General features: G+C 39.0%; 1 protein-coding gene across 1 annotated transcript in view; it reads right to left on the minus strand.

Annotated features, from left to right (window-relative positions):
* Window positions 1-10,712, minus strand: part of LOC107672010 (myosin-7-like) — a 19,781-nt gene extending 9,069 nt beyond the window's left edge. The window contains exons 1-25 of the mRNA XM_016465051.1: window positions 10,666-10,712; window positions 10,306-10,442; window positions 9,796-9,899; window positions 9,176-9,319; window positions 8,854-9,010; window positions 8,654-8,681; window positions 8,337-8,433; window positions 7,875-7,967; window positions 7,724-7,787; window positions 7,532-7,630; window positions 7,286-7,389; window positions 7,029-7,167; window positions 6,826-6,944; window positions 6,586-6,735; window positions 5,687-5,857; window positions 5,402-5,581; window positions 4,984-5,116; window positions 4,825-4,895; window positions 4,424-4,511; window positions 4,194-4,311; window positions 3,341-3,464; window positions 3,103-3,239; window positions 1,426-1,681; window positions 1,044-1,286; window positions 776-952 (exon numbers count right to left, since the gene is read on the minus strand). Of these exons, the coding sequence (XP_016320537.1) occupies window positions 776-952; window positions 1,044-1,286; window positions 1,426-1,681; window positions 3,103-3,239; window positions 3,341-3,464; window positions 4,194-4,311; window positions 4,424-4,511; window positions 4,825-4,895; window positions 4,984-5,116; window positions 5,402-5,581; window positions 5,687-5,857; window positions 6,586-6,735; window positions 6,826-6,944; window positions 7,029-7,167; window positions 7,286-7,389; window positions 7,532-7,630; window positions 7,724-7,787; window positions 7,875-7,967; window positions 8,337-8,433; window positions 8,654-8,681; window positions 8,854-9,010; window positions 9,176-9,319; window positions 9,796-9,899; window positions 10,306-10,405 (3,096 nt within the window). The 5' untranslated portion in view covers window positions 10,406-10,442; window positions 10,666-10,712. The remainder of the gene's footprint in view (window positions 1-775; window positions 953-1,043; window positions 1,287-1,425; window positions 1,682-3,102; window positions 3,240-3,340; window positions 3,465-4,193; window positions 4,312-4,423; window positions 4,512-4,824; window positions 4,896-4,983; window positions 5,117-5,401; window positions 5,582-5,686; window positions 5,858-6,585; window positions 6,736-6,825; window positions 6,945-7,028; window positions 7,168-7,285; window positions 7,390-7,531; window positions 7,631-7,723; window positions 7,788-7,874; window positions 7,968-8,336; window positions 8,434-8,653; window positions 8,682-8,853; window positions 9,011-9,175; window positions 9,320-9,795; window positions 9,900-10,305; window positions 10,443-10,665) is intronic.
* Window positions 10,713-12,047: the final 1,335 nt, after the last annotated feature.

A 12,047-nucleotide genomic window follows, 5' to 3' on the forward strand; every position in this document is an offset into this window, starting at 1 on the left:
AATTGATTCTATTGTCCTCATTTGTAAGTTGCTTTGGATAAAAGTGTCTGCTAAATGACTAAATGTAAATGTAACCTGTAGCTTCCGCTGATTGTTGTACGTGCATTCATTCCGCCGGATGACGTAGGCGTAGCGTAAGATCCGGTGAGAAGTGATGAATGTGGAAGCGGAGCGGAGAGAGCAAAACAAAACACTGGTCACGAATTAGAAGCACAAAACGAGGATTTGTAAAGAAAAATGTTGGAGGATTTCAATATAAGCCAAGAGGAGACTGGTTTTCCTTTTCTAAAGTAATGAAACTTTGCTTCCTTTGCTCCTATAAACAAACTCGTGAGACTAGCGTATCTCAGAGGCGCGCGTGATGCATACGTCTTACGTCATCCGCCGGAACAGCTTCCGCGTACGACAGTCAGCAGAAGTGAGAGAAAAGTGTTTATTACATTTGAAATATGGATATTTTTCTTACAAAAACGCATGGAATCGCTACAGGAGGCCTTTATTCATGCCCCGGAGCTGTGCGAGGCACGTTTCATTACGGATGCGCGTGCTTTATTTAACGTGTTTTGGACTGTTCAAGAGAAACACCCACCACTGCAATGATAACGCTTGGAATAGCCAGGACAATTTTTAAAATAACTCCGATTGGATTCGTCTGAAAGAAGAAAGTCATATACACCTAGGATGGCTTGAGGGTGAGTAAAACACAGGCTAATTTTCATTTTTGGGTGAACTAAGTTTGTCTCGTAGGGTTTAGCTGATTCCACTTCATACTCACATCATCCACCTGCTGCTCAAGTTTGATCTTGGCCTTGGACAGCATGTTCACTTTGTTTTCCTCATTCTGCAGGTCTTCCAGAGCCTGCTGATGAGCATCCTGCAGGGCTTTCTTCTCTTTTGTCAGCCTGAGGATGGTTTCATCCAATGCAGCCATTTCCTCCAACAAGTTTTTCACCTGAGAAAAGTAAAAAGAAGGTTCTTGCTAATCAGTTCATTAAAGCATCAAATGCAGACAACATTTTCCCATCCATGAACGTGTCTGTTACCTTGTTCTCAGTGGCATGTTTTTCCTTCTCCACCTTGGCCAAAGTAATCTCTAGGTCATCCAGGTCTTTCTTCAGTTCGATACACTCATCCTCAAGTTTGCGTCTCTTGGCCAAGATGGTGGCATTAACCTCCTCTTCATCTTCAAGCCTCTCCATCAGATCCTTAATTTTCCCCTCCATCTGGATCTTAGCCTTGATTAGCAGGTTACAGCGGTCCTCAGCATCGGCCAGGTTATCCTGCTCCTGGGGTTAGAATGTATTTGACTCAATGTATGATGCATCAAGATATGATCACAAAGCCATCAAGAAATCATCATGTTAGAAACTATGTGATTCTGATTTGTAACTTGTTTCAGTGGTGTGAATCAACTCTGACACTAACCGCTTGAAGCTGTAAAGAGAGGTCATTTTTCTCTTGCACCAAAGAGACCTGTCTCTCCTCAAACTCCTTCCTCTTCACCTCAGACCTCTCGAGAGCCTCTTTTAGCTTCTGGAACTCCTCCTTCAGTGAAGCCAGCTCCTTCTCTGTAGCTGCGCTTCTCAGAAGAGGTTTGATCTTGAAGAACAGACACATCCACGGCCAGTTCTTGACGGCGTGAAAAGCACGGATGTTCCACTGAATGACCATTAGAGCTTCCCTGAGTGAAGATAATGAGATGGTGGATTAATTACATAATGTATATGACTGTTGGTTTCAAAACCAACCAAGAAAATTTTAAACGACTCTTAAAAATGTCTTGTGGTGTAACCACCTTATAATATAATAATATTTTCCTTACATCTAAGTGCATTGAGTGTATCTTAATCATTGTTTTCCAAAAAAGTTTTACAATTATTTTTCAAGGTAAAAATTATTATTTTTTTTAATTCATATTTCTTAATTAATTAATTAACTTTTAACCTTTTTCTCTGTGCATGTTGATTGCACTACAAACCTTTCTTCAGAAACAATCCCATCGTTTTAAAATAAGTTTTTTTTTTTTATTAATTTTGTTTTTCCGTCTGATATCAGGACAGTTGTAACACTCTGATATTTCGTCATCATCAAATATCAAAATAACAGAGTTTTAAATTAATAGATCTAGAACAAAATGCGAATCCTGTCATTGACCCTGGTGCTGGTATTAACAGAGATGTCTAGGAAGTATTACATAAAACATCAGATGAATACATTGCAAAGTTTCAACAAAATATATTATTGTAAGCCTAATTGAGGAGTATCAAGATGAAGCCTTTTACACCTTCTCAAAACTCTTTCAGACTTTGCTCTTTTGTCCAAGAATAAAAGAAGCCCCATGCATTTTGTAGCCTGCACCTCACACTCCCCGCCCTTGTTGTTCTAAATTAGCTCAGTATGTCTAGCACCAAATAGGGCCAGGCTGCCACACGCCATTGTTTCATGTGTTCTATATCAGTAATCCCACTGTGATACTGAACATGCATAAAGAGTAAATCAATTCCGCATTGCTGAAGTGGCGACACAATCAGGGACAGTCAAAGGTCAGGCAGAGGTTGTTGATTATCTAAAGCTGAACCCATTTGAAGAAACAAGAGGACTTAATACCCTGTCACCTGGGGTGGCATTTCAGCAATTTTCAGCCTCCTCCCAGTCATATCCTTTCTGGACAAAAGAGCGTTATTTATAATAAAGACAGGAGGGGGGACTCTGGTAAGGAACCATCAACAACTGGTATGTGCGCTGTTTGCGGGATATATGACCCACCTCCACGCCTGCTTTTGTAAATGCCATTTGGGGTGGAGGGGGTTTAACCGGCTTTTTCTGTAGCGACCGCACACACATGTACAAAACATAGACACACGTCGGACACACGCCACAACATAGTCTGCATGCACTTTGGACATTCCTCCCATAAATTTGCAGGCTCACAGGCCTGTGCACACTCTCAACAGTTTATCACAGTGTTTATAACGGGCTCAAGTAAGCGAGATCTGCAAACTGACACTTTCTTTAGTTAGTAAGTAATAGCAACTATTTGCATTCGGTTATTTAGACACTTTATAACTATTGTCATGATTTGGACATCCAAACGGCACATACTTCTCTTTCATCATCCTCCTGCGCTCCATCCGCATGAGTTTGCCCCTGCAGAAGGCCTGCAGCAAGGTGAGGATCTCAGACAGACGTTCGTCCCTCATGTCCTCCAGCTGGCCAAGAAGTCCCGCCTTAAAGAAAACCTGAAGGAGCACAGATTCACAGGTCAGCGTAGCCTAGCATGAGTTTTGAAGGACTGAAAATACTGAGTAGGAAGAGAGTGAGAGAGGACAAATTCATCAACCTTGCTGTGGCCAAACTTGTACTGCGTGTGGTCGATATCCAGAGACCCAAGCAACTTTTCTACAGCTTTCCTGCTGTCCACATATGTGTCCTCTGGGATGGCGAAAGGGTTCAGGATACGGTAACTGGTAAATCATGAAGGTTTAATGTAATCTTTATTCATCTTCATAATAGGGTTATGTGCCATTCAGAATTGACTTTTAAATTGCTACTTTTTCATTAAGCTAGTAAACAAGATACAGAACTGCAAGTTGAATTTGAATAGTAGTAGAATCAAAGACTGTAGATACAGTATACAAAGAAGGTTCACTCCTATTACTTATGAATGGGAGAAACTGCAACGCGCAATATGGTGGAATAGTTCCGCCTCCTGAATAAAACAGCCAATGGCTGAGTGGTAAAGTCACTGCATCACTGCAGCGGCTGTTAGAAGCTCTGGTTCTCATAGAAACCAGAGACTCACGTTTATGACTGCACATGCGCATTAGCTGGTCTAGATGGGAAAATATACTTTTTAACGCTATTTGAGCATAAGGAACAACATTTATGGGGTTCATTTCAGATTTGGTTGCTGATTTGAAATAAGTAATGAAATTGTGAGTTCAGCAAGCAGTTTTTGAGATTTCAGGATTCCCTCATTCATTTAGATAGGACTTGGTCTTGGATGCCCAAAATAGCTGCCTGGAGGTGTTGCAAATATGGCCGCCGAGTGAACAGACTTTCCTTGAAAGGGACTTGGGTAGCATTCAAATTGAAAATGAAAGATAGATAGATGGGTAAAATTCTATTCCAGCATTATCCAGTTCCATGTGTGCTGATGAAATTTCAAATGTGACCCATGAAGAAAAACTAACCGCTGTTTGAACTCTGCATAGAGAATGCGGTTGGGAAATCCCTTCCTGCAAATGCGGATCCCTTCCAGGACTCCATTGCAGCGAAGCTGGTGCAGAACCATAAATGGCTCCATCATCCCTATCAGATACAAGAACAAAAACTGAAGACTGGTGATGTGTTTACGATAGGTTTATGGAGATCTTGTTGTACAACAAATGGTTTTATCCTCTGCACTGTGCATGTTTAGTACCTGGGTTCTTTGTCTCATTGGGGATAATGCATCGTACAAAATGAGGCTGAGTGCTTCTCAAATTAGTCATCAACTTGTTTAGATTCTCCTAGAGTGATAGAGAAGGAAAGATCATTCAAAGCGCAGTCCATAATGCAACATGTTCAGTTTACTGTTTCTACACTAATGATGTTAACTACTGGGCCAGATCTTACCTGCATCTTTCAATCTGTAGCTGGTGAAAGCTGAGCCAGCACAGACTTAAAGTGATGTTCATGGGTCAGATTGCCTAAACATCACTGCAAGTCTTAACTGGCTCACTCTCCAAGACATTTACAATATCTATATAGTTTTAACATTTGCAGATATTTAAAGAAGTGAAAAGTGGCTTTACTGGTGCATTTAGACATCATTTGACCCACCTTATGCAGCTGGGACACTGTTTGAAATGATGCTCCTTTCTTCCTCTTCTCTTTGCTCCCTGTTTTTGCTTCTGTACTTGTAAGTATACATGTTAAACACCTCAGTACAATCAGGTCCATTGGAATTAACTCTTGAATATTGGTTGTAATAATATGCACCTGAATCTAAGCTGATGAAGTTCTCGAAGAGGCTTGCCATTAACTTGTTTGACGTCCTTTGGAAGATTCCCACCACTGTTTCATTCAGAGGATCTCTGTTTTTGTCGAGCCATCCATTGATGTTATATGGCACCTGACAACATACATGTGTATGTGAATTAATATTATATTTTAAGTGAATTATAGTGATCAAGGCTTGAGTTATCACCATTGTGTCATTGAGCAAGGCACTTAACCTCAGCATGGTCCACACTATCCCTGTTACTTAAATGGTGCCATTCTATGTTGGCAATGCATACTGTAAATTGCTTAACAAATTCCACTGGCTCCAGTTATGTGGCTTATAAAGACTCTATTGTATGCTATGGTAAAAATAGCCTTGAAATATGTGTGTAAATATGAAGTTATTTCCACTCACCACTCCGGCGTAGTGCACCAGCTCAAATTGAGTCTCATGTTTGCGTTTTTTGTCTGGCCTTGGTTTCAGGAAGTTGGGAGACTTGCCAAGGTGATTATCGTAGAGTTTAGCTTTGAAGCTGCTCTCTGTGGCTTTAGGGAACATGCACTCCTCCTCCAGAATAGAGAGTATACCCAACGGCTGCAAACAATGCAAGAGGGATGTAACAGCTAGAGTAGCTTAGTGTACTTATCTTACACAGACATACACATTCTTTCACAGAATTATATATAATTCTATATCAACCTTCTCAATGAGATCAATGCAGGCCTGCAGGTCTAATCCGAAGTCTATGAAAGTCCACTCTATGCCCTCTGTCTTGTACTCCTCCTGCTCTAGGATGAACATGTGATGGTTGAAAAACTGTTGCAGTTTCTCATTTGTGAAGTTGATGCACATTTGCTCAAAGTTGTTTAACTGTTTAGGAAAAAAGAAGAGAAAGAGTTTAAGGTACAATGAGGACTGAATAATATATAGGGTTGGGTATCAATACACATTTCCTCAAATTCGATCTGACTTTGATTCATTTTTATCATTCAGTTCATTTAAGTATGTATGAATTGCAATGTCTATTTTGCTTAGATACAGTAAGAGACATTTTCTTTTAGCTATTGCTGTAATTTATACAGGAAACATTATAACTTGGTACATTGCAAAAATATTTTGGTAAATTAATAACAGGGCCAAAACTATGTACTTCAGTTGCAATATTAACTTCTTGTTGATTCAGTAACCACAAATTCAAAGAGCACATTTAGTAAATGATTTGTCAGAGTGAGTTCATGAGTGTTTTTAAATGATTCATTAAGAGTTCATGAGTGTTTTTAAATGATTCATTACAAGGTCTGACTCAAGTCATTTGTTTGTTAATTGGACTACATTGTTTGCAATGCATATTTTTGGTTCACTAGCAAGAACCAGTTTATGAAAGTCCTTTTTTTAGTGAATCACTGAAAAGTGGTGCAGAAGATATTGTCATTTGGTAAAAAAAAAAAAACAATCTTGAGATTTTAAGAATCAAAATCGTGACAATCAAATGAAGTTTTGGGAATGAAGTTTTCTATCTTTAAGATCCACATGTGATGTGCAAAGAGTGGTAAGTAGTGATGCAAAGCAATATGATTGACAGTAATCAGCTGACTTACTTCAAAGATCTCAAAGCCTGCTATGTCCAGCACTCCTATGAAGAACTGACGAGGAAGAGCCGTGTACAGAGTTTTATTTATTCTGCTCACCAGCCATTTAAACATGCGGTCATATGTGGCTTTGGCTAAAGCACCAACAGCATAGGTCACCTGTTATGACACAAAAGCCCAAATACTCTCACTGCAAGATGAAATTATACAGCAGTGAAGCCAATTCATCATTACTCTGACCAAACTGACCTGTTCAACTGTCTGTCCTCTGACAATGTACTCATTGCCCACTTTCACTCTGGGGTGAAGCAGTCCCTTTATGAGGTCAGCTGAACTGATCCCCATGAGATAGGAGGCTTTGTCTGCACCTGGGTAAAAAAATGACAGCGCTTAGCCAAACCAAGACACTAAATCGAAAATACTGACATTGCTTACGACAGAATCCCTCTTACTTTCAGTGCCGTCCGCCTCTGCTTGCTCCTCTCTCTGCCGCACTTTGAACTTCATGTTACCAAAGTGCATGATAGCACCAACTATCTTGTAACAGCCATACTTCTCCTCAGGGGTGAAGCCAAGGGTGTCCATTGCATGCTAGAGAGGACAGTAAGCAAGTTTCCTTATAGGTGAGTGGTTATTCAGTGTTAAATGTGGAATAATTAGTATCTAAGAATCTCTTTACAGGGATCTCCTTCATACAAGCAGTACTTACATCAGTTGCAAGCAGCTCGTCTCCATCGTCCAGGTGGTCCACAGTTGTAACTCCCTGCGAGCAGAAGTGGTAGTCATAGGGATTTGATGACACCAGCAGCATGTCTGTGATGGAAGATGGAAGAGGTTTGGTTTTTAATTCACACAGCGCACTGTGGAATGTAATATTGCAGGCATGTAGATTTCTATACTTGGTATAAACTTCAGCTTAAATAGTAGTCATGCTGTAGGGGATTCCTCTGAATACCTAGGAGTTCTGGTTTCCTGTGCGAGAGGATCTGGTAGTAGATGTGGTAGCTTCTCTCTCCAGCTTGCTGAAAAATCACTCTGGATTTTTCCAGAAGATCTAAACAAAAGAGAACGTGAAACAGAACAGGGTTTGAAGGAAAAACAGTATATTTAATCTATTAAGATAGGAATATTTTTTAGATCAGCTTACAGATGTCAATGTCAGCAGATGCTAGTTTCCCTGTTGGACCAAAATGGATTCGTATGAATTTGCCCTGTGTTAAAGAGAGGGAAGGAAGTGAGATGGAGAACAATACTGAAAGAAAATGAGATGTTGTGTTCCTCTTATGATGTTCGCTCACAAAGCGGGATGAGTTGTCATTCCTCAGGGTTTTTGCATTGCCGAACGCTTCCATAGCTGGGTTTGCCTCAATGATCTGATCCTCTAATGTACCCTATTTACGTTGAAAACAGAAAAATTGTGAGTTTTTAAGCCAACACCAAAATTATATCTATGAGTAGGACAGAGCAATCTAATGGAAATGAAAATGAAATATTATCCGTCATGATTGAGGGGAAAATAGATGAAGTCAGGGTTTTGTTTTGTTTTTCAAAAAGAACATACTGGAACGGGAATACAAAACTAGGGTATCAAAACTCTGAGGGTCACTCCTTATCGGTTAAAAGGATGACTGTGAATCCAAAAGGAATAGATAAACATTCAGACATTATTAAAAATCCCCCAAAACAAGATGTAGAGGAACAAAAACAAAGGATAAGGATGGGTGATGACAAAAAGACAGAAGTGAAGTTTCTGCCCTTACTCCTTTTTTGCCCCCTGCATCGCCAAGAGCAGCTATAATGGCAAAATACTGAATTACACGTTTCGTGTTGACAGTTTTGCCAGCACCGGATTCTCCGCTAGGCATGGACAAAATTTATGTGAAATATACATGAAACAATATTAAATTCAAGGTTGAAGTTGAAGATTAAAGAAGACAAAAATAAAACTTTTCAAAATGGTAAAAACCCTGTTTTTTATACCGCTTCATGATTAAATAATGAGCAAGAAGGATTTCAGAACATTTTGACCTAATAGTTGTAGAATAGAGATGTAACGGGGTAATGGAGGATCACTTACGTGATAAGCATTGACTGGTTTTCACGATCTGCAGGGGAAAAAACAGCTCAGATCACTTTAAAAGTATGTGTTAAAAAATAAAGGCCATTAAATTGATCAATGATGTTTTGACCTACAGTAAGTGTATTCTGAATCAAAATACATGCAACATATAAGACATGGAAACTGAGATCAAAAGTGAGATGTGTTTCATAACATACTTTTTAGCATGTCATTGTAGGCATTGTCTGCTATGGCATAGATGTGAGGTGGAACATCTGTGCGACGCTTTCCCTTATATGCTGCAACCACTTCAGGAGAATAGACGGGAAGCCATTTATACGGGTTAATTGTCACACAAAACAGCCCTGAATATGTCTGCGGACATACAAAAGCACACGCATTAGGACTGAGACAGACCTGAAATTATCCAAAAGTCATCATAAGCGTTACAGAAACAGATAACTTGACTCTCAAGTTATTCTTAAACCTCTTTTGGTCACAGACAGCTGTTTAGCAGTAAATGATAATGTGGTGTCTCACGTAGATCATCCAGAAACTGTAGCGACGGCTGAGGTTGAAAAGAACAGAGGCCTCGTTGAGGTGCGTAAGCATGGCCATGTCTTCAATCATGTCAAACTTCGGGGGATTCATCTGCTGAATGTCTTCCTCTTTCACCGTTAACATCTGTCAGTATTAGATTAAAGAATTTAATCACCACCTTGTGATACGCTTTCGATTTCCATTTTAGATCAAGCGTAGTTACTTCAGTGAAAATATGCATTTTTTCCTCACTTGAGTCTGCTGAACTTATCTGAGTTGCTAAATACAATATAATACACAGCATTGTTTTTGATGTACACTGCAATAAAATATAATTTTTTTTAATCTATATTTTTCTATAGTAAAAATACCGTTAAAAATAACTAGATTTGTCTTTATTTGTTTTGTTTGTTGCATGAACAAAGATATTATTCGATTTTTGCTTACAACAAGAAAAATATTTGCCATGAGTTAAGAAAGATTCAAGATTTTTCTCTTAAAGCGAGTCTTATACAATTTCTTTTTCTCAAGTAAATGTATCTTGTTATAACTGATATACTTACTGAAAAATTAGACAAACAGTGATTAAGAATAATTGAAGCAATTGAAGCTTTACTGACCATTCCATCTTTGGTCTCCACCATGACTTTATCTCCATCTGTATCTTTGATCTCCACCTCAATGTAGGCTTCTTTCTCATCTGGAATCCAAACACGTTTCGTCCCTGCACACAGAAGTACAGTATGTGTTACTTCTGAAATTAACTGTCGGGTAATTAATAACATTACATACCATGGTAAATTTCCTCTTATGCTTGCTAAATCAAATAAAAATACTACTACTACTACTAGGCCTACTACTATTATTGTTATTACGCTATGTAGGATATGATATAAATGTATTTTGCATTGCTTTGCATGTAAAAAAAATAGCTGGTGTTATGTCAAAATAGCTAGGAATTGTCAATATTCTAGTGTTTACATGCATAATACATGCTCATTTCAATGTGAAACCCATTCATTCAGAATCGGATATTATTTCAAATCAATTATTTAAATGTTTTGATAGGCTTGTGCACCAATAAAATATCTGGTTTTCACACAGGACACAAACAGGATGTATGACAGTACCATCAAACGCATGGGACTGCGCAGCGAGTTGTTCCAGGTTGGTTTTACGCAGAAATGTGGCCGCATCTCCAAAATCCCTCAATTCCATAAAGCGGGACATGATTAACGCTTCTGGTCCCGGACCTGCGCTCAAACACCTGTAACGTCGTAGAAACGTTGTTAGAAGAAAGTTTTCTCCACTTTGTTGCGTTTTTCATAGGCATGTGCAGGAAAAAAAAAAATCTCTAATCCACAATCTTGGTAAGTATTTGTGTAAAAAAATAAATAACAATAATTCTTCAAATTACATGTTTCGTCACATGCAAGGCACGGCGCCCTATCCAAACAGCGCTGTGGAAACACATGCATTTGAATACTAACCTCGGTAATGTCTAAACGGGTTGGCCTCGAAAGAAGTGGCCCGGTCCTCTTTTATTGTTTCCCTCAAGGTCAGAGTTGGGGAGATATGTCAGATATCCCCATGTGTCCGTGTGTGTTCAGTTGCTCATTGGCTGTGTGGTCCTGAGGTCCAGCCCTGCGCCTTCACAAAAGGCAAACAGGTTTGAGGAACCGTACTGTAAGGGGTTATTTTTATACGACATTGTTGTTGGTTGTGATTTATACACTGTTGTCCAGAGGTTAAATACGTGACATCTCTATTTCTGTAAAGACTTAGGTGATGTTATAATTGGCAAAAAAAAGTGATTACAATAAAAATGCAAATCTCTTTGGAGGCCGTCTGGCCCTAATTAAGACTTGAACCTTAGATAGTAAAAGATTGGGGCGGGGAAGAGAATTTTGTGCATACAACGGCGTTTTCAGACAATATTTCTGTTACCACAAAAGTTAAATTATCGCTAAATTGACGCTCGAGAAAGGACGCGTTTACTTACGATAGTAACAGTATCGAACAAAACACGTAGGCAATGTAGTATTTATATTTGTGGTTTTATTAGCATAATACATATAAGTTGTATGCATATCAAATTATATATATATTTATGTATTAAAAATATTTATATTTATAATATGATTACTTTCTAAATGTACACATTAACCGCATACCATACAACATGGACCAATTAGCTCAGGCAATTCAAAGAACTATCAAGGGATTTTTAAGAGTAGGCTTAACTGTTATGACAGGATGAAATATGGAATTTGAAAGGGATGAAATCTGTGCTTATAACTGAAGGCTTCCTATTACTAATTTCTGAGATAAGGATTTAACTTCTTATCTAGGCTACTTGGTGCATGCAGTCCATTTCTGTGTGTGTATTAGAAGGGTATCTGTCTTTGCCTTATTTGACAGACTAGTTGAAAGACTAGTGGTATGATCAATATAACACAAGATATGCATGATGTTCATACTCGGTTACTGATACAATCAGATCCTCCTCAACAAATAGGCGCCTCAGAAGCAGTCGACCTTGATGGGTAAAGCTGAGATAAGTGTCCTCTAGCAGAATCCAGAGCCCACGATGTAGTCTGAAAATAGAAGAGAATACAACTCCTGTTCGCAATAGCCGGCATTCCGTGCAGAGATAGCCGTGCTGTCTGGCATGGGTTTGTGGTTAAAGAGGCGGTGCTCTGTTTTGTTTCCCTTAGAAATTACTGAGAGTGATCTGCCAGTGATCAAGCACTGAAAGAGCGTCCACACTATCTCAACCCTATAAATACTGTCAGAGGTACACAGATGCCACCATTTAGGTTTGGCATATTGAAAATGTTGTTAAACTCTCTGTACCCCAAGTGATTTTTCA

This window comes from Sinocyclocheilus anshuiensis, unplaced genomic scaffold, assembly GCF_001515605.1.
Source record: "Sinocyclocheilus anshuiensis isolate Anshui unplaced genomic scaffold, SAMN03320099.WGS_v1.1 scaffold1053, whole genome shotgun sequence".
Taxonomy (NCBI): domain Eukaryota; kingdom Metazoa; phylum Chordata; class Actinopteri; order Cypriniformes; family Cyprinidae; genus Sinocyclocheilus; species Sinocyclocheilus anshuiensis.